The 25,056-nt window shown below is 43.4% G+C and overlaps 1 protein-coding gene across 2 annotated transcripts in view; it reads left to right on the forward strand.

The window, feature by feature from the left end:
* PPP1R16B (protein phosphatase 1 regulatory subunit 16B) overlaps nt 1-21,572 on the forward strand; it is a 456,537-nt gene extending 434,965 nt beyond the window's left edge. Inside the window, exons 10-11 of one of the 2 annotated variants that reach the window (XM_078652152.1) lie at nt 7,000-7,174; nt 20,489-21,572. In XM_078652152.1, the coding sequence (XP_078508278.1) occupies nt 7,000-7,174; nt 20,489-20,971 (658 nt within the window). In that variant the 3' untranslated portion in view covers nt 20,972-21,572. The remainder of the gene's footprint in view (nt 1-6,999; nt 7,175-20,488) is intronic. The other variant, XM_078652151.1, reaches the window with a different exon arrangement.
* Nucleotides 21,573-25,056: the final 3,484 nt, after the last annotated feature.

Here is a 25,056-nt window from a genome sequence, read left to right on the forward strand (position 1 = left end):
CCCCCTTGCCTGTGCCTTATAGATCTGTATGGGAGGACCAACGGGCCGAATGGATGACTTGTTTTTACCCAGAAGCTTCATGGTACCCCCCGAATACTGAATCAATTTGAGGAGTGCTTTCTCCTGGTGCGTGCTCCAGGATAGTCTCTCATTTAGCATAACACCAAGGTACTCAAAAGTTCTCACCCTTTCTAATCTACTCTGTCCGATTTTAGGGCTAGAGCGAAATTTCGGTGGGGGGTTAAACACCATGAATTTTGTCTTTAGGGTGTTAATTTCTAGACCATGTTCCCCACAGAAGTCCGCAAAGCCGTCAAGGACACGCTGGATGCCCATTGCAGACTTTGAAAGCAACAGGGTGTCATCGGCGAACATGATCGCCGGCACCCTAATGCCCGCCAGATTTGGAGCATCGGAGTTAACAACCCCATTCAGGTGAGAGATAACCCCGTTGACGTAGAGGCAAAACAGGGTCGGTGCAAGCACACAACCCTGTCTTACCCCCCTGTCAACGGGGAACCTATTCGACAAAGCTCCCTCCTTACCGCACCTCACCTTTGCAAAATTGGCAGTGTGGAGCCGAACAATCATCTCCAGCAAGCCCTCAGGGACCCCCAGTTTGGCCAACACCTCCCAGAGCTTTTTGCGGGGGACCAGGTCGAAGGCCGCCCTCAGGTCCACGAATACAGTGTAGAGGCTGCCACCCTCCAACTGCACCGTTTTCCAGAAAATGAGGACGAGCCGAAAGACCTGATCTATAGTTGAGACCTTCTTCCTAAAGCCCGCTTGGAAGGGACTCAGAATATCATATTCCGTCATCCATTCCAACAGACGGACCAACAGCAACCTGGCGAATAGCTTTTGTGAGACGTCTATCAGGCTTATTGGCCTGTAGTTGACTGGGAGCAGAGGTGATCCCTTCTTAAAAATTGGGACTATCTCTGCCCCCAGCGAAGTTGGGGGGATCGTCATGCCATTCAAAATCGCGTTGAACAGCACCCTAAGGTACGGGGCCCAGATTTTGACTTCATGTTTATATAGGTCCCCTGGCAGTCCATCTAGACCTGGCGCCTTTTCAGCAGCCAGGCCCATGATTGCCATACTGACTTCTGCCAGAGTGAATCCATCCATGGGAGCTACAGTTTCATTAGATTGGTCCGTTATAACTTCTGATGAAGTCAGCAGTTGGTCCGGATTATGTGATTTATACAGGGTTTTAAAGTGGTCCTCCCAAACGGCGGGTGCTATATTTGCTTCTACTGCCGCTAGAGGTTCAGCTAAGCCGTGCTTAACGATTTGCCAAAATTTTCGGGCATCTCGCAGTGTCAGGGCAGTTATCATTTCAGACCAATTTCCCTCATCCCATTCTATTTTGGCGTTGCGTAGGGTGGACTTATAAGCTAACCGCTTTTCCCTGATCTTGCTGGGAGTTTCTCGTGTTTTAAGGGACTCTAGTAGGGCGGCCTTTGCTCTCCTGCAAGAAGCATTGAACCATTAGGCTCTTTTCTTCTTGGGCTTCTTCAGCCTGGTCACCGGGTTCAGTACTTCTACCATATTAGAGCATAGCTCAGAGTGAATAGCCCCAGCGCAGTGAACTCTGCAGAATTGGCTAGCAAGATGATAGATGCCTCGGCTTTTTCTAGAGCAGAGGGCTCAGTGTCATTGACTGGCTGATACCTAAGAACCTCAACCTTTTCTAGGGCAGAAACCACTGCCGCATACAACCTTTGGATGTTAGAGGGGTTCTCCAAGAGTTTTAGCCATTTAATTCTACGTCTGTTGCTAGTTAAAACTAGGTCAGCTGGGAATACTAAGTTTTCTTCTGCCTGACCCGTGGGCGATCCCTGGATCGCAAATCTCAGTGAGAGTACGTTATGGTCACTGTCAGACCTGGGAACTATCCCAAAGTCCCTCACTTTAGCCCAGTCCTTCGCTAAGACCAGGATGTAATCTATACGTGACTCATAACCAGGTCTATTGAAGGTGTGTTTTGGTGGGATGTCCCCTTTAATCCGCCCATTGCAGGCCCTCAGGGAGTGGCAGAGCGTAAGAGATGTTATTTGTGTGGCAAGTGGTGTCCAAGCCTTTACAGGGGGACCCACCAAGGTGGGGATATCCCAAAGATCATCCTCTTCACTTGTTAGGCCTGCCAGATGATCCGGGAGGGGCTCATACTGAGTGTTAAAGTCTCCGCCAACTATTAGTGAGGAGCAAAGAGTGGCGGAATCAAGGAACAACGCTAAGTCCTCGATTGTTCCCGAGGTGCCTGCTATCCCTACCGCTCTTGAGTATACATTAATCAGTGTTACACTTGCCCCACATGGCCACTCCAACGCTACGCACTGGAAGTCTGCTGAGTTAGTTTCGACTTTTGTAGCCCTACAGCCAAGATGGGATCCCACCCAGATCAGAAGCCCCCCAGATGGTCGTCCCTTTCCACCCCATTTTGCCAGAATCTCAAAGGAAGCATATCCTGTACGGGATTGTTTTTCCCTGGCCCATGTTTCTTGGAACAGGCATATGTCATGCCCTTCAATTAGTTCCGCCCACTCAGGGGAATCTAGTTTGTTGGCCAGCCCGGCGACGTTCCAAGAGAGTATGGATACTACGCCAAGCGCCGCCAGCTTTTCAGTGGCACTAGCTACCGGAGAACACTTGCGTATCCCGGACTGGCCTTGCTGAGAGAAGGGCAGTCCATCCGTTACCGCTGACCATATTTTCGGCGTGACCTCAGGAGGGGGATTGTCCTTATTAATTTGATCTACTTTGGCTTTATCTGTGTTATTAATTTTGACATTAATTGACTTGGTTATTGTGGTGCCCGCAAGATATTCAGCGGGCGCCCTATCTTTGTACCTAGTTTCACCTGCGGTTTGATTATAGTCTCCCAATTGGAGTTTTGATGAGGGAGAAGCAGGTCGGCCCAGGGGGTAGACAGAGCGACAGAGTAAGTCTGCCACTGATGGAATGTCAATGGACCTATATGAGAGTCAATCCACTTCCTCGAGGCACCAAAATCTATTGTGGGTAGGTGCCCCAGTCCACCCACTGTATGTGTCTGGCCAGTAGTTGGGTAACCCGCCCCGCACACCTTTTCTCTCCGGGATCCAGCTCCAATTCCCTCCTGTATTAGAATGTAAGCGTGGTGGATAAAAGTAAGTGAGGGGTCTGGATGCTATGGGCGAGTTTACACTGATGTTATTCAAGGAGTGAATAGACTGCGCAGTGTTGGGATTTTCAAATGAAACAATTACACAGTCGCCAGTAATAGACTTGTGCGATTGTGCCTATCCACGGGACCCGACGCACCATGAGGATTTTACTCCTCAGGTGGTTCGGTATTGGCCTATTGACGTTGAGCCAATGGATTACTTTGTTCTTTAATGATCCAAAGCCTTCCTGCTGGTGGTATGGCAGTTCCGGCACCCCTGTTAACACAACTACATAAGGTCTTACATCAGGGGGAAGATCAACGTAGCCCCTGTAGAGATTTTTGTTAGCGTTTACTCTCTGGGTAGTGGGATGGTTGGTGTTATAATCTGTGGCCCTCTGGATAGCCGTAACTGTCGGAGGTAGTGCAGGGTGACCCACCATAAATGCCGGAAGTGGTGCAAGGTGAGCCGCCGGCTGGTTTGTATCCGCCGCTACCCTGTTAGCGGAAGTATCTATAATAGCCTTATGTCGAGGTTTTGGAATGGGTTTAACCTTCGGGGCAACAGATGGAATAGCAACAGATAATGTTGTGGCGACAGGTAGTGATGGGGTGTTGGTAGTGGCCAGTGGGCAAGTTAGTTTATTGTCATGCATACTAAGGGTTGCTAGGTTCAGTATGCTTTTTTCAGTCTCCAGCAGCTGGGTTTCTATGCGCGAAAGTCTTGCTTCAAGGGGGGGTAAAAGTTTTTTTAATGTTTCCCACACAATTGTTAGGAATTCCACATCCTTCCCTTTTATAGTACAGAGTGGAACCCCACCGTTCTCGCTTTCTGTTGCAAGGTTATCATTATCATGTTTACCCACCAGTTGTGCAGAGCTGAGTTCTATTCTGAGTTCAGAAGGGCATGTATTGCTCATTGGAAGGGGTTCTGGGAGTACCTGGGGTAATGCCTGAGTGGGTAACTGGGCCTTTGCTACTTTGGCCTTTTTCCTTGAGTAGGCAGAAATATTATTACGCTTTCTTTTCTGGTTTGGCCCCTTTTGTGGGGTGTGGAAATTCCCCCCACCCATTGCCATAGGTTTAAGAATTGGTGCCGTCTCTAAAGGGACCCCATCACCCACTGTGTCCAGTCTAGCTACCCCACCCGTTGAAAGTCTTAAAATGGCGGTGGATGCAGGTGGGGACCCCAACTTGGGTAAGGATGACGTAGTTACTAGTGGCTGGTGAATATCTGCCTGTGTCACAATCAAAGTGGGAAGTGGGCCAATTGGACGATCGGGTGTTTTAGCAAAGGCAAAGTGCCCTAGGGAAGATTTTTTGGCCGCGGCCAGCTCCTGGGATATCCTTCTTGCTGCATCTAGTTCAGTAGATACTCTGTGCTGCATTTTGTTAATCTCCGTATCAATAGCAATATTAGTCCTAGTGATACAGTCATCTAATGTCCCATTTTTCAGCTTGCCCTTAGCTGCCCTACTTCTGTACTCACGGGATGACATGGTGCTTTAATCTGCAAGAGGTTCAGCAGCCGTTACGTCTAGGATACAAGGTTAGGGCCAAGGGGTGTGGGCCAGTCCAGTCACTCCCGGTCTCTAACGGCCTCAAACGGCCCGCTCTTTGCCTGGTCTTCGCCCCGAGCGCCGTCCCGCACGCGTCCTGCTGCGCGTGACGGTTACACTATTTTTATCCTTCCAGGCGGGTGGGCGTTGCCGCTGCGGGAAGAGGCTGCAGGTGTGTTGGTTCGCCTCGCTGTCCCGCAGCGGTGTGGGCGGTGTGGGCGGGTCCGGGGTCAAGCAGCAGCCGTGGAGCGAGTGCCGCGACTGCAGGACAGCAAGGCACAGTCCGGCCAAAGTTCCGCTGGTGAGAGCGCCCAGTCAGGTCAGCAACACAAAGCCCCAGCAAAGAGTAGCCAATAAAACACATAACAGTAAAAACAGCATTATGTATAAACAGTAATCACATATAAGCATTTCTAGAAGTTATATATACATATGTGTGTATGTATGTATGTATATATATATATATATATATATATATATATATATATATATATATATATATATATACAGTCAGCTTCTCCTCCTTACGGTGCAGAGAACCACAGGACACAGCAGGATTTCATTTGTTGTTTTATTTGATGAGGTTTGCATTGACCGGTTTCGGCGTCATGCCTTTTTCCAAATGCACTTCTCAAAACAGAGTGTTTCCTCTTACAATTTTTATACGGACTGGCTCCTCCTTCCCAAGTGTTGGTTGGCCCACCTGCACCATGTTCGCAGTGCTTGCACAATTAATCGAGGGACTACCAGTCCCATGGTGCTGCAAGCTTGCTACAAGCGGTGCCGGTGAAGAGGAAAAACATTGCATTTAACGATGTTAATTTTTGAAATCCTTTTCATTCGCCCATCAAACTCCGTGTATAAACAGTTTGTTTAGGACACAACTACATTCACAACGCCCTTTTCACCACGGAGGTAAATGATGGTGGGTCAAGTCAATAATCCGATACCTCGGCTACAGTCAAACAAAGTTCCCATGTTGCCTTGACCTACTTCTTTGAAAGGGTCCTGGGTTCGCACCACAGGCAGCACGATTAAATACAGTCAGCTTCTCCTCCTTACGGTGCAGAGAACCACAGGACACAGCAGGATTTCTTTTGTTGTTTTATTTGATGAGGTTTGCATTGACCGGTTTCGGCGTCATGCCTTTTTCCAAATGCGCTTCTCTAAACAGAGTGTTTCCTCTTACAATTTTTATACATATATATATATATATATATATATATATATATATATATATATATATATATATATATGTGTGTGTGTGTATATGGGTGAAATCAAGCCGGGGCTAGACACCTCCCTTATTCCAATGTCACCTTTTAGGCTAAATGTGCAAGATCTTCTAGTTTGCTTTAAATCATTTAACATTCTATATACACCCTATCTCCCAATATAAAATTTACATCAGGTTCTGGTATTGCAAAATGTAACTTCCGATCTGCATACGTATAATTCATGCTGCATGTAGAAATTTGGCCATACCAACCATGACTACTTCCCTTGTGTCTGATGTTAATACCCGTAAAGCTTCCCTTAATATCAAAAAGGGAGAATATGTTTCTCATGTTTTTGCTCCCTGTCGCTAAACAAATTTAGTTTAAATGCTTATACATTTGCCATGGATGTATGACGTTACAACGCATACTTTTACCACGCATACCTTTAAAACGCGGTATTTACAACGAATACCGTTACAACGCATAGCGCTTTGGGGTGCTGGATAGTGGTAAGTATAATTTTCTATTCCAACTCCAGTCCCCGTGGACACTAGGGAAGGTGTTGGATAGAAAATTAAACTTATTCCCTATCCTAGAGCGCCCCCCAGCGCAATGCGTTGTAATGGTATGCGTGGTAATGCCTGCGTTGTAATGGTAGTGCGTTGTAAAAATTTCGTTGTAAACGTTACATACCATTTGCCATAGATCCTCTGTTTTTTAAAATATGTTGCCCAACGCTTTCTACGATCAAGAGTGAAAAACACTAGGAAAGGTAGCTTTGACTTGTAGTTTCACATCGTAAAAGTATGGAATCAACTTCCTTTTGGAACTGGAAATACTGCCAATCATATTAAATATCATAAACCTTATTCAATTCGTTTATGTACATTTTTAGGCGTCTGTAGGTTCTGCCTCTCAGTTGATTTACCTGCAGCTCCAGGGAGCCTCGAGGGGTTGCTTCTCAAATTTTCAACGAAATAGTATATTTTATTTGATGTAGCTGTGTGGAAGAGGAATTCTTTTTTCAATGAGAGCTTTGTCATAATTCCCTTTATTCCCTTTAATGCAGGAAGGTGGTGAGGCGGGCAAGCCTCTCAGATCGTACAAACCTGTACAGGAAAGAGTATGAGACAGAGGCCTTTGTGTGGCAGCAGATGGGCACAACAGAGGAGCAAGGACAAGCTGTGATCAGTGGAGACGAGAGGGAGGCCTGCTCTGACCAAGAGAACTCCGATCCCCTCCAGGTAAAGAAGGAATGCCTGTTTTTTGCTGCCTTACTTTATGCGCCGACCACCCGGAGGTTTGGCTATTGTAGTGCTCAAGCAATACCTTAAAAGACTAATCACAACAGTGGTGGTTGTGCGCAGATTTGGTCATAGATGGATAAAAACGGCAAAGGGTAACATTCATTGTCATATACTTAATAAGAAGACAACTCAACCTTCACATGAAAGAGAAAAGCAACTCATATCCCACTGAATGCCTTGGATCCCCCAACTTCACAAAACATCTTCCTGAAACTAACCTCTAATCTCCATGCTGCGTATATAGGGACTAACATTTGTGTTCTGCTATTTGTGGGACTGGTTCGTATTATTGTGGGTATCATGAACATATGCTCCCACCACACTTGTGTATGGTTTACTTCCTAATCAACTCATTCATGTCGTTATGATATTTATATTTTAAAAGATATAGCAAGGGATACACCACTATTGATTCATGCATTACATAATTTAGATTGAAATACCACTCACACAAAGGGTTTCAGATTTGGATTTATAAACCAAGCCTTTTCTGGCATAAAGGTCAGGGTACTGAGACAGGCTTAGAAACCTGTGTCTGCTCCTGCAGAACATAGACTGGCGATTTTAATATTCTCTTTCCAGGGTTTGTGTTGTGGGAAAAATGCAGGTGTTGAAAAATCAAGTAGGATTAGTAATTTGGTGAACTGTGGTGAGAGCGTGATTGAGAGATGTATCTTTGTCATGGTCGGATTGTGAATGTGTGAGGAAACTTGGGCGCATATTTACAAGGGAATGGCGGAGAGTGTCTTTAAGCACAAAATGTTAATGCCACGCTCTGCCATCCCAAAAAGGTAAGGATGCAGAGTATTTACAAAGATACGGCACATCCCTGCGTGTTCCCTAGTGTTGGCGCTAAATTAAGGTACATAGAGCCAACGCAGGCACCCATGCACCATAGTTCAAGGGTGCCTGCGTTGAGGAAATGATTGTTTATGTGCAGGAAGGTGTTCCTTCCTGCACATAAACAAATCACAAATGGCGATTTTAACTTTTATGTGTGCTGCATTGTGCAGCACAAATAGAAGTTGCAAATCGTAATTTTTTTAATGATTGTTTATGTGCAGGAAGGAATACCATCCTGCACATATACGATCATTCATGGCATTTTACTGTTTCTATGTGTGCTGCACAATGCAGCACACATAGAAACAGCAAAAACGAGGAGAAATAAAGCATTTCTTCTCATTTTTTCATGTTAGGACCACGTTTTCCCTGGTCTTAATTTTGGTGCTGTCTCCTATTTATTTCAAAATCAATGGGTGTTGCGGCGGAACGCCCACCACAACACCCATTGCCCACCCTTTTCACGCTAAATGTAGCGTGAAAGGGGGCCTTATTTACAAGGCAGCGTTAAGTGGCTTAAGTGATTCCAAGCTATATTCAAGCAATTAGGATACATTGCGGAAAATATTAACAGAATTTAAGATTCTGCTGTGGAAAGCACACATTTCAAATGTGGCAAGTAAAGTACCCATTGTCTGAACTGCAGACACTGACGTACAGAAATGATCGACTGGAGCCCAATAAGCCACTTCTTAAGTGGACCAGACTAAAGGGAATAGAAAATATTTCTCACATCGTGGCATATTATCAACAAGTAGCGATATTTGCCGCTAACTAAGCTTAGCGACATTTTCTCTATCGCCGTTCATCGCCAGATTTTATCGCAAAGATAACGTGCTATTAGCAACGTTTATCTCAAATGCGATAAAATTTCCGGAGTTAGCGGCGAAATGCATGAATATCGCTGGTAATCCAGCGATATTCACGCATTATCGACAATGGGGACTTAGCCAGAATATCCACCTCCCATTGGATATAATGGCTAAGAACTGGTCTGAGCAGGTGTTCGTTTTCAGCGATATTCGCGCTTAGCGCATATTTTTTAATCGCCACGCCTGCATTGATAATAGGCGATAACGATGTTAGCGACTGCTTTCAGTCGCTAACAGATTGGGTACGCCCACTTTGCATGTCATTAGCGATAAATATCGCTGACATGCAAAGCGGGCCCCAAACCACTCACTATCGCCTACAAACTGTCGCTAACTGCTGTTAGCGACAGCTTGCTAATAGGGCGATGAAATTATCGCCGCTAAAGCAGCGATAATTTCATATCGCCCGCCTTGATGATATGCCCCATGATTTCTTAGATCAACAAAAAGCCTTTTCAGTTATGTTCTTGCTGATTGGATTCACTCCACTATGAGATAAACTATGGTTTCAATGCATGTGGCCATATGCTAGCTTCTAAAATAGGATGACTCTTAAGGTCCTTCAGCACCTCTATCCACAATAAGTCGACTGCCTCATAGCACTCCTCACTTTTGCTGCTCCAGTCTAATTCCTGGAGTAGATGAAAAGGTGCACCACCTCTGCCATGCTACTTCTTCACTCACCACCACTGCCACATGGAGCTAGCAATGCACTGAACAACATCACAGAAATAAAGTGTTGGAATTTCTTTGAGTTGGCACTGATGCTATTGTGGTCCTGATAATCAATTTTTCACACACAGTTAAATACGGCAACTTTCCTTACTCATTTAAACTGAGGACAGGTAATGCCCCACAAAGAAGTAGGCCAATAACTTATATGTTGATATATATTTATTAATGGATGTTCATAAGTGCTAACTTTCATAGTTTTCTTGTATGAAGAGAGAAACTTGAATATAGGGTGACTTTTCAGAGGAACTGGGAAGGATAGTGCCTAAAAGGTCACCTGGTTAGAGTACAGAAAAGGCAATACGCACAGAATATACAATGCCAAATGGGAATCGATGATGGATATATCAAGTGAATCATTACTATCCCCAGCTAGGGTTTCAAGGCCTTAACTTTAAATATGCTGGTTTTGAAGTTCCCCCAACACGTAGAGGCACAAACATGATCTGATGGGTGATGCCCTTGCTAACATTTGTTTATTGTAGGAGGCATATGTACTCTCCCAAAATACCAAAAAAAAGAAAAGATTCAGTCATAACAGTCTCCAGAGGCAGCATGTTTCATCTTCAGTCTATACTAGTAGTTTAAATACTTTATTTGGGCCAAAGGCCATAAAAGTTTCACACGAAACAAACAGTTTTTTCAGTTACCTATTCATAACAGAACTGTATACCTGTGTTAAACACCTATTAGATATAAACTAAAATTAATCAAGCAATTAATATAATGTTCTTCATCAGTTACAGGATAAAACCGCGTAGGCTCATCACTCAGTATTTTGGTACGTCCCAATATTATACGCATGTTTAAAATCAGCTAAAACTCTTTGCACTACAGTTAAAATAACAATTGGTTTTGTTTGGTTCAAAGTGCTTTTCCAATAAAATGCGTTGTTCATTGCAACATCACAGTTTCAGTCCAATTTTGTTTCTTGTAATCCCAACTGCAAACAAATATTGGGACAGGGCGAATATTACATACAGTACGGTGCTGCCTGTCAGGACCCTCAATGCATCTTGGTGTTTCCTAAATCCCAGAGTGTTACACAGCGGACGTATCCATTTCTTCCTTGCCCGGGTATATGCTGTGCAGAAGAATAGGATATGCGCTGTGTTTTGGAGAAGCCTTAAGGTACATGCAGCACATAAAGTTCAAGTGCGATCTCCCTTTGTTCCCCAGTTTGCTGTGTAGCTCTTGATCTGCAGAGTGCCATATCTTAATTTTAGATACAGTATTCTTGCTTGATGTGGTTGTACATTATCAAGAAATTCTTCAAAACTCGGGTTAGGTTTTATATTGAGAAATTGGGTTGTTAGCCTTCCCAAGCTTGGGTTACAGGGAAGTGCATTCAGGGTGTGTAACCAGTAAGTTGTTTTCAGTACATTTTGGAATCTTGATGTTAAGTTGTGTGGCTCAATCCAGTATGAACTGAGGCCTAATTCTGGGAACCATTTCTTGACAAATCTTAGCCAGGGGAAAGTAAGACAGCTATCAATGGCTATGAGTTCTCTTACACCTTCTCTGTATACCGCTTGCTCTGCGGTTATCCATAGGTGTACCCAATAAAGCAGTGGTCGTAATATTGCAATTTGTCCTATGCGCTACATATTTAGAATGTGGAACATTGGGATAAGTGGCGTTGATGTTGGTAGCCCCATTAGTCTCCTCACAAATCAGTTCTCCCCTTTTGTTAGTTGTGTAGTGTCACTCCTACCCCAGAGTTCCGTTCCATACAATGCTGCTGCCTGCACCTTGCATTTATATAGTTAAAGAGCTGGTGTTAATGAATATGACTCTTTACTACGCGAGTCATTACATCGCGTGCCTTCACATCACTGCGTTGTTACCACGCAATGCCATTACTACGCAAGTCATTACATCGACTTGCAGTAGATGGCGCCGTAACATTAGGAATGTATAATTTACTATAAACCCCAGCCTACGCTACAGTAGGGAAGGTGTTGGAATAGTAAACTATACTATTCCTTATGTTAGAGCGCCATCTACTGCAAGTCGATATAATGACTTGTGTACTAATGTCATTGCGTGGTAACAATGTGGTCGTTGTAACGAAAGCGTAGTGAAGGTGTTGCAGTGTAATGTCCATGATGTAAAGGTTGTTTCCCGGTGTTAACGGTTTGCTTGAAGATGAGCTGTACTTTTTTAGGACAACCCCTGCCCCCTGGGCAAGCTGTAGTACTGAGTGGTTTACCTGCGGTTTCCATGACAGCTTTGAGTCAAGTAGTAAACCCAAGTAAGTGAAGTTTGGGACTTTTTCTAGGTTTAGGTTGTTTATCTTAAGGTGCACCTGCCGCTATAGTATTGTTAATTAGGTTCACGTACGGGACCCAGATATTCTTATCATGCTTAAACAGATCTCTGGGGAGTCTATCTAGTCCCGAGGCCTTTCCCTGCTTGATGGCATCTATTGCATGTTCAGTTTTTTCTAGCGTGAAGATGATTACCTCTGTATCTCCCTCATCGCTAACAGGCTCACAGTATTCGACAGGGAAGGGCCAAAAGCTCGAATGTAAATTGGTAAAGTGCTCGGTCCATGCTGCCGGATCCAAGTGATGCTCTGTTAGCGCTACACGATCCTTCCCCCCGCATGCGACTATTTTCCAGAACTCTGCCATATTATTGGTTTTTGCTCCTTGGAGGAGATCCAGCCAACTATTCTCCTCCCAATTCTTCCCTTCCCTCCAATTCTTGTGAGTCAGTGTCTTCCTATAGCTATCCCTAGCCATCCTTATTGAATCTACACTTCCTTGGTGTAGATTCTCGAGTAGGCATTTCTTAGCTTTCCTACTGTCTAGTGTATACCAGGGATTTGTTTTTGTGTTCACCTTGCAGCCAGGCTTCAGTTCCTAATGTCTCTAGTGAGAAGGGGTTCTAATTTTGCGACTAGGCAATTATGCATTGTTATTGCTGACATTCCACTCGTCTCTGTGTGAGGGCCTACTACCTCTAAAAATGCATTATAGATGCTAGTCATCAGTTTATTTTCTGTGATCCAAGGTCATTTAATGACTCTGCAGTTATTCCCTATTACAGGCTTTATTTTTGATGGGCAAGTGCCCGATGGATCGTCTTTTTCTTTGTAGCCGGTTACATCTAGGCAAAGTGGGCGATGGTCACAGTCCTCTCTCGTGTCTATTCTAAAACTTCCAATCCTGCTCCAACTATGTGTGCTCTGCATGATATAATCTATTCTTGACTGCAAGCTACCTCGTTTGAACGTGTTTAAAGATGAATTGTCATTCCCATTATTAGTCACACTCGTATGTATGTGTGTTTGTGGGGACAGTATGTGGAGGGCTGCACATGTATTAGTATACCGCTCGCAGTTATTTATGTGTGCCTGTGGGGGTGGAGAACTTGGAAGACTTGCACGCATGTTGGTTTACAATGCGCTGGTATGTATGTGTGCCTATGGCTTCTGTACATGGGGGCTGGCATGCTTGTTGTGTACTACACGCTCATATGTATAGGTGCCTGTAAGTGGTGCAGTACATGGAAGGCTACATGCATGTCTACACTCATCACCTAAGGATGCATGTGTGTCTCTGAATGGCACAGTGGATGAAGACCTTAGGTTTCACATTGGGCCTGCTGGCGAAGAAATGTGAAGGTAGAGGAGCTCCCCAGACAGATTTGTGGATTGCTCTATTCCTGAGAGTTGGGTGGGACACACACTGAAGGAAGGGAGCGCTAGGTACTTCATGCACATCAAATGGGCTCTTTGAATCTAGAAGAGGTCACTGATGAAAGGGGCCTGGGCTCATCTCAGGAAGGGGATGGGCCTGAAAAAATAATCATAAAGAGTAGGGTTTGAGCCCTTTGACAACCTTTTGATGAGCATATAGCAGTAAAGCTGTTACAGGGATTCTGCTTAAAAATAGAACTATGCCTGGGACTACAGAACATCAGTATGTAGGAACTCAATCACCATACTACATCAGTACCTAAGGGCCCAAATCCAGGCTAGCTCATAATGCCGTACTTGCTCTTCTATGAAACGAGTAAATTGGCACCCCAGAACACAACACTCTAGACCCTCTCAGAGATCACAGTAGCAGGCCATCACCTTTCGTTCTCTCACTCAAATGTAGCCACAATAAACTGAAAAGAGACACAAAGAATGATTACAATATTTATTGAAACTTTTGTGCTCTTATTTTGTACTAACTGCACTGCCATTAAAAAACATATATAGGTCAAAAATGTGGTTATCATAATAAACAGAATGTACACAATGAAAAGCCCTGTCATATTGAAAGACAGATCTGCCTAAGCCTACCCTCACTATAGAAACACAATGTTATATTTTAGATCTCTGAGATTAGTGGGGAACCCCATACCTGGCACACATAAGTAGTTGTTCTACATCACAGACAGCGGAGCTCTCTCCCAGCTTGGGACCTTTGGAAGAATTTGTCCTCTCTCCTTTGAAAACAACACATCCCAGCTTATATGATAAGAAGTGCATGTTCAAAACAGCAGCTGGATTTTTCTATTATGTCTAGGTGTTAGTGTCCAACCACAGAGAAAATAGAGCACAGTGTTTTTCGACATTGTATGAAATGTTTCCTCTGAATCCCAGCATAAGAACTAAATAACAAAACACGTGCAGCCCATTTGAAAAATAAATGTGTAACACAAAACAAGCATGCTCTTTGTAATGTGTTCAAAGCAAATACTGGCTATTATGTGCAGCTAGGCTAACATAAGGAAGGAAACACAATGGGCCTCCAGACCCTTGCATGGCCTGTGCTGTGGTGCTACCGAACCTGGAGTTGCTCCTACTGTGATAGACAGCTTCCTGGACAAAGTATAGGACAAGGAAGAGGGTAGTTCAAAAGGACCAGCACCCATACCATGAATTTTAAAGACTAGGGGCTAGATGTAGGTAAATCAGATTTACCGATTCATAAATACCGAATTTTACCGATTTGGTATTTATGAATCGGTAAATCTGATGTAGGTAAGAATTCGATAATTTTTACCGATTTGGTAGGATTCGGTATTTACCGATTCGGTAATTACCGAATCGGTATTTGCCATTGATTCCTATGGGCTTTGAAGCCCATAGGAATCAATAGCAAATACCGATTCGGTAATTACCGAATCGGTAAAATACCGAATTGACAAGGGGAACAGGGTGTCACTTTGACACCCTGTTGCACCCCTGTTTCAGGCTTGTGTGCCATGTGACACACATACATGCCCTTAGGGCATGTCTGTGTGCCACATGGCACAGGTGTACATGCACAGATGTGCATGTACACAGGGGTTCGTTATTTATCATGCAATTGTATTACATGGTAAATACCGAATCCTGAAAGGCCTGTAGCACTGTTAAAAGTGCTAGCTACATCTGAAAATACAGATTCTGTAATTTTACCGATCAGTAAATTTACCGAATTGGTCAAATTTACAGAAACGGTAAATTTACTGATTCTGTAATGTTACCGATTCGGTAAAATTACCGATTCGGTAAAATTACCGAATCTGTATGTTTTTTAAGCCCCTACATCTCCATAGCCCAATACCGGTCGGAAACGGCCGAAAATCGGTATTTTCGGCCATTTCCGACCAGTATTGGGCTACCTACATCTGGCGCTGAGACACTAAATAACATTTGTGCTGCAAACAGAATATAATAAGGCAAACTTGAGGATTTCAAATAGGCTTACTAAACCTGTGCATCAGCGTAGAGAACCTCAGCAGGCCATCTGCAGTGTGTGGCTGGGACTGGGGACTGAGGGTCTGTCAGTCTCCCTCCTGGGTGAAAGGACATCACCCAGGAGAATCAAGAACACTCAACCTGGAGCCTGGAGCACGGGCTTCTGCCTAGCCCTAGACCAAAGAAGCCTGCGGGTAGAAGAAGATCACCTAGAGGGAGCAAGGTCCAGTGGGGATCCTGCCGATTGTATCTCAAGAGCCGATTGGATCCCAAGAGCAGTGTGTAAAAATCTGGTCCTTCAGGATCACAGCACTGAATGAGCTGTATGCCAGTGTGCACTGCTCAGTACCCACAAACGTAAGTTGAGGCTGCACTGAAGAATAATGGTCATAGCCCTGGTACCTTTGTGTGACGAGCAAAGGGCTGTCACCCTGTCCGGCGCCGTGCCCTGAAGAGGGCCATCACTTATTTGTGTTTCTTGTGATGCATATATTACAGGAAGGGCAGAAGTGAAGATTGAGGGCCGTTGCCTTGGTGCATCACAGCAACAAGATGAGGGCCAACACCCTGTGCACAACTATGGACTGAAATAGGCCCCTGGGGGGAAGTTGCTCTGATTGACGCTCAAGAGTGCAGAGACACTTTGACTTTCTCACAGCTATTGTTGATCTTCTAAGACTTGGACTTACTAGTGGGGGCCAAGCTTAGATGTCGCCTCATGTAAATGGTGAATAGCTACAGTCCTTAAACGGTGAAGTGGAACTCAAGAGCTGACCCCAGTAACACTAGTGTGCCTGCCTTCTGTACGCTGTGTATATTGTTTGTGGTGTGGAATACTGTACTTTATGTTCCTATATAAATAATACCTTTTATATAAAAGCAAGTATTTGAATGGACAATCAATTTTGGGTCTGCTCTGTGTATTTTGAGTTATGAGCCTGTGTTTACCATGCACCTATTTCCTCCTCAAGAAGCCTTGAACTTCTTAATCCACACTCCCACTGGGAATGTTGAAGGGGTACTTAGTCCAGTTGCTGTCAGTCCATAGTAGGCCCGGCCTGGGACATCAGAAGAAAAATACCTCAATAGTAGCTGCAGCTTGTCCTGTGGTCCCGCAAAGGGGGTTCTGACATCATTGATTGTATGTAGGGCTTAATTATTAATGTAAAAGTGGCGGAAGCCAATATTTTACAAAATATTAATTCACTTGTGACACAGATAAATTGTTTATATTTATAACAACACGGGACCTGTTACTTACAGTGGTGCAGATACCCTTGGTCCACCCCTCCTGTCTGTCCCTTAGAATAGGGTAATCACCATCTATTTTGGTTGATATTTCTAGACCAGGTTCCCCACTTTCTAATTGTTCAAAAGAAGAGAACGCTGTTCACCCATCTATCTCTACCTATCTCTCGGTAAAGGAAAGGTAAGAGAAAGTGAAAAAAAGTGAGGAAGGGAGTGGTGTCGCCTCACGGGAGTAACACCGTGGAGGCTCTGCAGGAAGGTACTCACCTGCCGCCTAGGTTTTCATCATTAGTGTACACCACTCTAACATAAATTGTGAAGGTGAAGAAAGAAGAAAAGAATAGGTGAAGGTGCTGGGTAACAGTACCTGCATGCGCACCAAGAATTGTGTGCAGCAAGCCTGTGCCCCACAGGACAGAGGTTAAAAGTGAGCTACTACTAGCTGGCCTGCTCTATTTTATTCTGGGCTGCTAGTGAGCTCATGTTAAAATGCCGACATGTTTCCTTGCCTATTAGAAAACTTACGGCAACTTCTTCAGGGCTTGTGTGTGTCACTTCACCCTACACCCATTCACTGGTATTCCTGTAAATGTGAAGAAAAAGAAGAAACAGCATTCTCATCGTCAGTGATATTGTATGTACAAGGCTGACTCGTTCTACAGCAAAACAAGCACATTTAAAATGTTTGGAAATATATTCTGGCTGCATCATTAAATATTTACCGTTTCACCTGTATCACAGGGCATACCTATACCTCTCTTATAGTGATGTCTATATCGTCAGTTCGTGAACTATTCCTCAAAACTGCTCCCGTCAGTCTCTGCAAAATGTATAAAACCCAAATTAGTGATTCTGTCTTGGAGCACTCTAGTTCATTGCCTCTATCGGCCAAATTAGCATTGTGATCTCGACCCTTTCAGGCCTGTTGGCCACTGTGGCTGATATTCATATCCCTCTCCTCCTAGGGTGCACTTCCATTAAAATTACGTTAAAATTGCCCCTTTGGAGTTCCTGTCTCGTTGATGTCCTATACAAAGTTTTCCCAAAAGATTTCGTTTTACGGGTACCACAATGATAGATTTCTATATCTTCGCTCAGTTCGATTTCATTCATGTGTTTATACTTCACGTGAAGTATAAACACATGAATGAAATCGGACTGAGCGAAGATATAGAAATCTATCATTGTGGTACCCGTAAAACGAAATCGTTTGGGAAAACTTTGTATAGGACATCAACGAGACAGAAACTCCAAAGGGGCAATTTTAACGTAATTTTAATGGAAGTGCACCCTAGGAGGAGAGGGATATGAATATCAGCCACAGTGGCCAACCGGCCTGAAAGGGTCGAGATCACAATGCTAATTTGGCCGATAGAGGCAATGAACTAGAGTGCTCCAAGACAGAATCACTAATTTGGGTTTTATACATTTTGCAGAGACTGACGGGAGCAGTTTTGAGGAATAGTTCACGAACTGACGATATAGACATCACTATAAGAGAGGTATAGGTATGCCCTCTGATACAGGTGAAACGGTAAATATTTAATGATGCAGCCAGAATATATTTCCAAACATTTTAAATGTGCTTGTTTTGCTGTAGAACGAGTCAGCCTTGTACATACAATATCACTGACAATGAGAATACTGTTTCTTCTTTTTCTTCACATTTACAGGAATACCAGTGAATGGGTGTAGGGTGAAGTGACACACAAAAGCCCTGAAGAAGTTGCCGTAAGTTTTCTAATAGGCAAAGAAACATGTCGGCATTTTAACATGAGCTCACTAGCAGTCAAGAATAAAATAGAGCAGGCCAGCTAGTAGTAGCTCACTTTTAACCTCTGTCCTGTGGGGCACAGGCTTGCTGCACACAATTCTTGGTGCGCATGCAGGTACTGTTACCCAGCACCTTCACCTATTCTTTTCTTCTTTCTTCACCTTCACAATTTATGTTAGAGTGGGGTACGCTAATGATGAGAACCTAGGCGGCAGGCGAGTACCTTCCTGCAGAGCCTCCATGGTGTTACTCCCGTGAGGCGACACCACTCCCTTCCTCACTTTTTTTCACTTTCTCTTACCTTTCCTTTACCGAGAGATAGATAGAGATAGATGGGTGAACAGCGTTCTCTTCTTTTGAACAATTAGAAAGTGGGGAACCTGGTCTAGAAATATCAACCAGAATAGATGGTGATTACCCTATCCTAAGGGACAGACAGGAGGGGTGGACCAAGGGTATCTGCACCACTGTAAGTAACAGGTCCCGTGTTGTTATAAGTATACAGAGAGGGAGACGACCTGTTTCTTGTGTCCCCTGAGCTCCTATATGGAATAGACAGATAAATTGTTGCCATTGATCAAGTCATTCTTCGGCACTCACTTTTTCCATCATCCTATAACCTCCAGGTACCACCTAGGTGTATTAATTGCCCTAATTATTATAATCAATACGCAGAACCCAGGGTTAAACCTCGTTTTAAGTGGTGGCAATTACAGAAAATTGATCACAGGAGATGGTACTCACATCACAGACATATTTGCCTTTGGTGAGCTTAGACACTTTATGGAGTGTAGGATGGAATGTAGGTTACTTGAAAACAGTAGATTACGAGATTGCCAAGTGAGACACTGTGGGCCTGATTCACAAACTACACTTTTAAATAAATTTACACTTTTGAATAAGTTTACTACTTTACAGTATTTACGAACTGCACTTATGTAGTAACTTACACTTTTAAAGTGACTTATACGTTGATGGTAAGTCCCACCACTGGTACTTAAAAACCCTTCCATAGTAAATAATGGAGCTAGGTTCTTAAACCCCATAGGAGATATTGTTGAATTAAATTAAAGTATTTAAAATAGTTAAATACCTATAAATACACATCATTCAATGTTTAAAAAGGGATACAAATATTACATATTATTTATATATAAAATAGTAATTTTATTATTTATATATGTTTATTGTTAAGTAAAATAAAGAGTACATATGTAATATTAGTTATAAAATGTTTATTTTATCATTAAAGGCCTTTGACTTGACTTAATTAAATAATAAATATGTTCTCTTTTTATAAGAGTGGAAGGAGGTGTGGAAGCAGACAAAGTGAGCTTCGACCCATGCACAGCATGTATAAGGACAATAAAAACAGTTTACAGATAGTACCTCATATCAGACTGATTAAGGATTTTTTTCATGTGCAGGTCAGGTCACTCCTGGTGGGATTGCAGTGAGAAACTTACATTGTTCCTCACCTGTTGTGGCTATGCACTGATAGAGCCACTGAGACATAAATAGACCAAGAAGAGACCACAATCTTATTGCACTCCGGCATAAGTGCTGTTAGGAATCTGATTAAAAGGTACATACCCACCACACTCCAATGCAACCAAGCTCAGTTGATACCCAGTGAAGGCCGAACGCTTCTTCGCCAAATCAAACGCTAAGATATTGACCATGATGGACATTAATTGTATTTAATGACCCTGAAAGGATCACTGCTGTGACCTCTCATTCTGGCTGATAGAATCTGATATCCTGCTCCAATACAAATAATGAGATTCAATGTTGTCTTCTTGTATGTATCCATTCCTTACATGCCAAAAAGCAGCATGTTATGCAGTAAAGACCTGGGAAAGTGTGTGTTGGGGGGGGAACTTGCTAGAAATGTTTTACTAGGATTCGGTGTCTCAGTAGCTCAAGTGCCTGAACACTCCGCTGTACTTATGATCATGCACACGTTTAAATGCCAGTGAGCACTTTGTGAAACACAAAACAATTCCAGATAGGTAGCAATAAGTCTGGCAATGCGAATTACTTTTTATTGCTGTCAAACCTGTGTTTAATTGTTGTTCTGTTTCTTATGTTTGCAGACTGTGAGCCTTGAGACACTCTCCTCTCTACCCCAGAGTGAGGACAGCGACTGTGAAGCACAGCTTCAGAATGGGTTCACATTCCAATATTCTCTCTCCAATGGGGACCCTTCCATGATGCACAGAACACTAGAAAGTGTCAGCACCCCGTCCATTCCGTACAGACCTCTGCACTACCCCGACACAGACTCTCCCTGGCACGACTGCAAAGACCGCACCCACCAAACTCTTGCTGAACTGAAGCGTCAGAGGGCGGCTATCAACAGACTGAGTCACCCGCTACTAAGTGCCCACATGGTCAACGGTGCAGAAAATGGCGGGGAACCCAAAGTGCAGCTCATTGGCTCAAGAACTTCTTCCTGCTGCCCAAATGGGACTTCCGTATATTACACAGTAAGCAGTGGGGACCCACCCCTGCTGAAACTGAAAGCTCCAATCGAGGAAATGGAGGAAAAGGTTCACCGCTGCTGCCGAATTGCATAACCAGAGAGAAAAGGGCTGTGAAAGAAAATCTGACATTCGCAGGGGAAACTAGGCTGAGCGTGCTTTCTTTGTCCCCTCTGGTGTTCCGTGCTTTATGCAAACTTTACCTAACAGCACTCCGAGAAATTTAGCAAAACTAACAGGTTCCCCATAGGCTGGGCATTAGAATGTCCGTGGAAAATAATGTAAAAAACATTGGGGGGGTTTCCCGTTCTGTTATTGCTACCCACTCAGTTCTGCAGCAATGCTTTGAAAGTACTGTAAAAGTCATGGAGTGACAACACAGATCTGACAGATGAGTTCAGGCCTTATGACCCTGCCTGTCCTAGTTCATATCAGTGATCATGTGTGCGTGATGAATGTGAAAGGTCATGTGGCAGGCTGTTGATAGTGGTTGCAGTGCATGTGGTAAAGCTTCCACGTCTGGTGAGGCATTGATAAAAGCTTAGCGAGCACTAGCCCAGAACGCTGAGTGTGATGCTCAGCAAGTTGTGGAACTTGAAGCAAAGGAATGAGCGGCCAATGTAGGCAGAGCCCAGGTAAGCATGTTATTTTGATGTTAATCAACAAGCTTTGAAGTTGAACACGTTCTTATGTTCTACTGCGAATACCTTGTGTGATCCTTGACAAATCATTTCACATTACTCTTCTAATTCTCCAGAAAAAATTGAGGACCTTATTTATGTGACCTTTACGCCGCTGTTGCATCACTTTTTGAGACGCTGCGGTGGCGTAAAAAATGCACCACACTGAGCCATATTTACAAAGTGACGCCTTTTGACAGGTGCGTCACTTTGTAAACTCCTGCGCTACATTATACCTGTGTCAGGTATAATGTATACAGTCTGGGCGTTCTCCCACGAAAAAGGCTCGTAGTAGTGGCGTAGGGAAATCTATGAGATTTCACTACCCCTCTTCTAAGATGCCATTGCGTCAAATCCTTACGCCTGCTTCATAGCAGGCGTAAGGAGTGAAGCAGGCCCTTTCACATAAGGCTTCCCCCATGTGAACAGACACATTGCTGTAGTTATGTGTTTTCAAACACACCCCAGCAATGTGCCACTTTTGCGCCTACGAATATGTCCGGAATACTGATGTATCTGTAAATCCTTACGACATGGAGCGCCGTAGAGTAAATACGACACATCCATGGTGTCGCAAGTAGGGTGCACTGAAAAGTGTTGGATTGCTGTTTTCACGAAAAGATGCAACACCTTTCATAAATGAAGCCCTGAGTGTGAATGCCAACGAGCAAATATCTGGTGCAACCACCGCCCATGAGAGCTATGTGTCCCGTCATTTCAAGTACATTTATTGAGGAGTTCATTCTGTCTTGCCTAATAGATCCATCCCCTCATCTCCTTTTTACATTAATTTACTGCTGTGTTTCTACATTCTCTTGTATAGGCAAAAACACTCAAAAAAGGGCACATAGCAGAGTTAAGTGGTGCTGTAGATTTTTTATAGAAAACACCTGTAGATATATCAATGTATATAAAAAATTAAAATGAGAAAGAGGATGCAAGAGAGGCAGTTAAAGAAGAAGAGAGACAGAATAAGAGGACAAAGAAGAGATTGGCAAAGAGCATATAAAATAATGATTCTGGGAGTGCATATAAAAGTGTGATTCTAGAAGTTGTAATCTTCTGTTTATTTTCACAGTTAAAGCAGGTCCTGTCAACAACTCATGAGGCAATTACACACAAAAAGGCCAAGGAGTATTTATAGACCTCCGGACACGAATTCCCAAAGAAATACGAACAAACACAACAATATACCCTGGTCTAATGCTGGTCACCAGAGAGTTAAGACAAAACCACCTCATTGCTACCTGCTGTGGATGGGTCTTTGTACCTGGGAAGCAACAGCCACGCAGGTGACTTAAGCTACCGCAGCCCTGAGTCACTTGCCAGGGATATCCTCGAGAGGAGGGAGCAAGATCCGTCCACAGCAGATACCAATAAGGTGTATTTCCATTACTCTGTAGTGACCACTGTTTGCAACAACGTTTTAATTTTTTTCACTCTATTACACTGTTACATGCACAGCAGAGTGATTTTGATGTAGGTCCTGAAGAATGTCTCTTACACCCTGTCGAATGGTTATTTTAGGCTAGAAACACGCTGACTCACAAGAGATAGTCTTGAATTATCTTTTTTCTTGCTTCACTCAATTGTTTTGAATCCTGTCCCTAGTAGACAAGAATAATGTTTAGGGTCTAATCAGGCGACAGCTTTAGCGTCACTACTCTTTAACACTCTGCACAGCTCACCCACATTTTTCGCTCACATAGGATGGATCAGAAAACAACCAAGGGCTCCTCCGAATTTAGGAGTTGTAGCCCAGACCACAACTTATGTTGAAGCGAGCCACCTGAGGGTGGGTAAGGGTTCCCACCCTTAAGGACGCCCTTTCCCCTTTTAGTAACGGTCAGAAACATTGATTGACAGCAAATCCTTTCATTTTCGACCATATTTATTAGACCAGGGTATATTGTTGCGTTCTTTAGCAACTCATGAGGGACAAGATTTTAAGGAATCCTCGGTAAGGCTTTTAATATTAACACACTTGTGAGCATGTGCAACATGCCAAACTAGAAGATTTACTTTAAAGGTCAGATTAGAGCTCATGGGTCTAGATTTTCTTCTTTCATAACTGGTTAAAGAACTTCTGATGCTGCATTCAGTTCCACCAAACTGTACATTAAAAGAATCTCTGACTTGAAGCTCAGTCAAGAAGATCCCATTTGAACTGAATCGTCGGTCCCATCCACCTATCTCTATCCATTCCCATGTAGCTTTATATGTTTTTTTCAATATGTATGGATGAAGGACACCATATGCTAGAGGAGGTGGTATGTTGAGTGGGTTAAGAATAAGAGGACCAGCATTCTGTATATTTTTCCCTTGGCTACCACTGACTACTCAGTACATTGCGAGTAGAGGAGAGCCCTCCCATACTCACTATGCGTCAGAAAGAAATGTTTCTAGGACGATCCTGATAAATTTAAAAGGTTCATCTGGAAGTTTTTCTAAAGAGTGACGAATGCAAAAAGCACATTAGAATTTGACGTGTGACCCAAATGGTACACATGCATATCACATGTAAAGCCACTGATGCTGGCAAGGCTCTGATAGAATTAGCATTATGCATCTGAGGAAACTCGACTTCCACAAATCATGCTGTTGTGATACAAGAGTCCATCCGCTGCCTGTTGCCCTTTTATTAGGTTAAATCCACCTCTAGTATCAAGAGTTAGTCCAATCATTTGAAAGTCACAGCTCTCTCTAAACACAACCTAAGCATGTGTAAAAATCAAATTATAAAAGCTATTTCATCTGAAATCACATGAGACTTTCACTAATAGCAGCCATCTCCTATTTAAAATGGACGTCTGTTTTCATCATGAGTCAAAGATAGAACCATTTATGCTACTACCTTGCCTTTATGAAATATAACATGAGTCGTATTACATAAAAATAACACTTATCATTAGCTTCAGCCACAAGAGGATTACGCTTATTGTTCAGTTGTAAAGTTGGAGGGAGGAGAATTTAGTACTTAGTATGAAACTGATGCCTGATATGTACTACCTTTAGCTCTTTTCTGGTGTCTACTTGACTACCAAACGGAAGAAATATTGACAATGGGATCAGAGCTGAGGCTTTAGCTGAGACCTTATTCTTATCCTCCTTAAAACTATTATTCCTTTAATTCTTATGAGAAGTTCTGTGTTAACATTTCCCACATAAGGATTCAGTGATGCTGAGACCATAGAGGGAAGTAAGCACAACGTGTTAATGAGGGAAGCTGTCTGAAAACTGATTTGCCTTCCCAAACAATGTGAACATAGACTGATCAGTTCTATCTAAATGTTAGGGATGCATGGAGATTGATTCCCCAAAATGCCAGGGGTAGTGGATGTCACTGTGGATATCTCTGACCAAGATCACAGGCACAAATATGGTGACAATCACATAGAGATGCTGCAACATGCACCTCCAGACAACAAATGGCATCAGATTTCACGCGAAACATACAGACCAGGTCAGCCTTGGAGTGGAACAGCCACAACCATCACACAC

The sequence above is a fragment of the Lissotriton helveticus genome, chromosome 7 (assembly GCF_964261635.1).
Source record: "Lissotriton helveticus chromosome 7, aLisHel1.1, whole genome shotgun sequence".
NCBI classification, from domain to species: domain Eukaryota; kingdom Metazoa; phylum Chordata; class Amphibia; order Caudata; family Salamandridae; genus Lissotriton; species Lissotriton helveticus.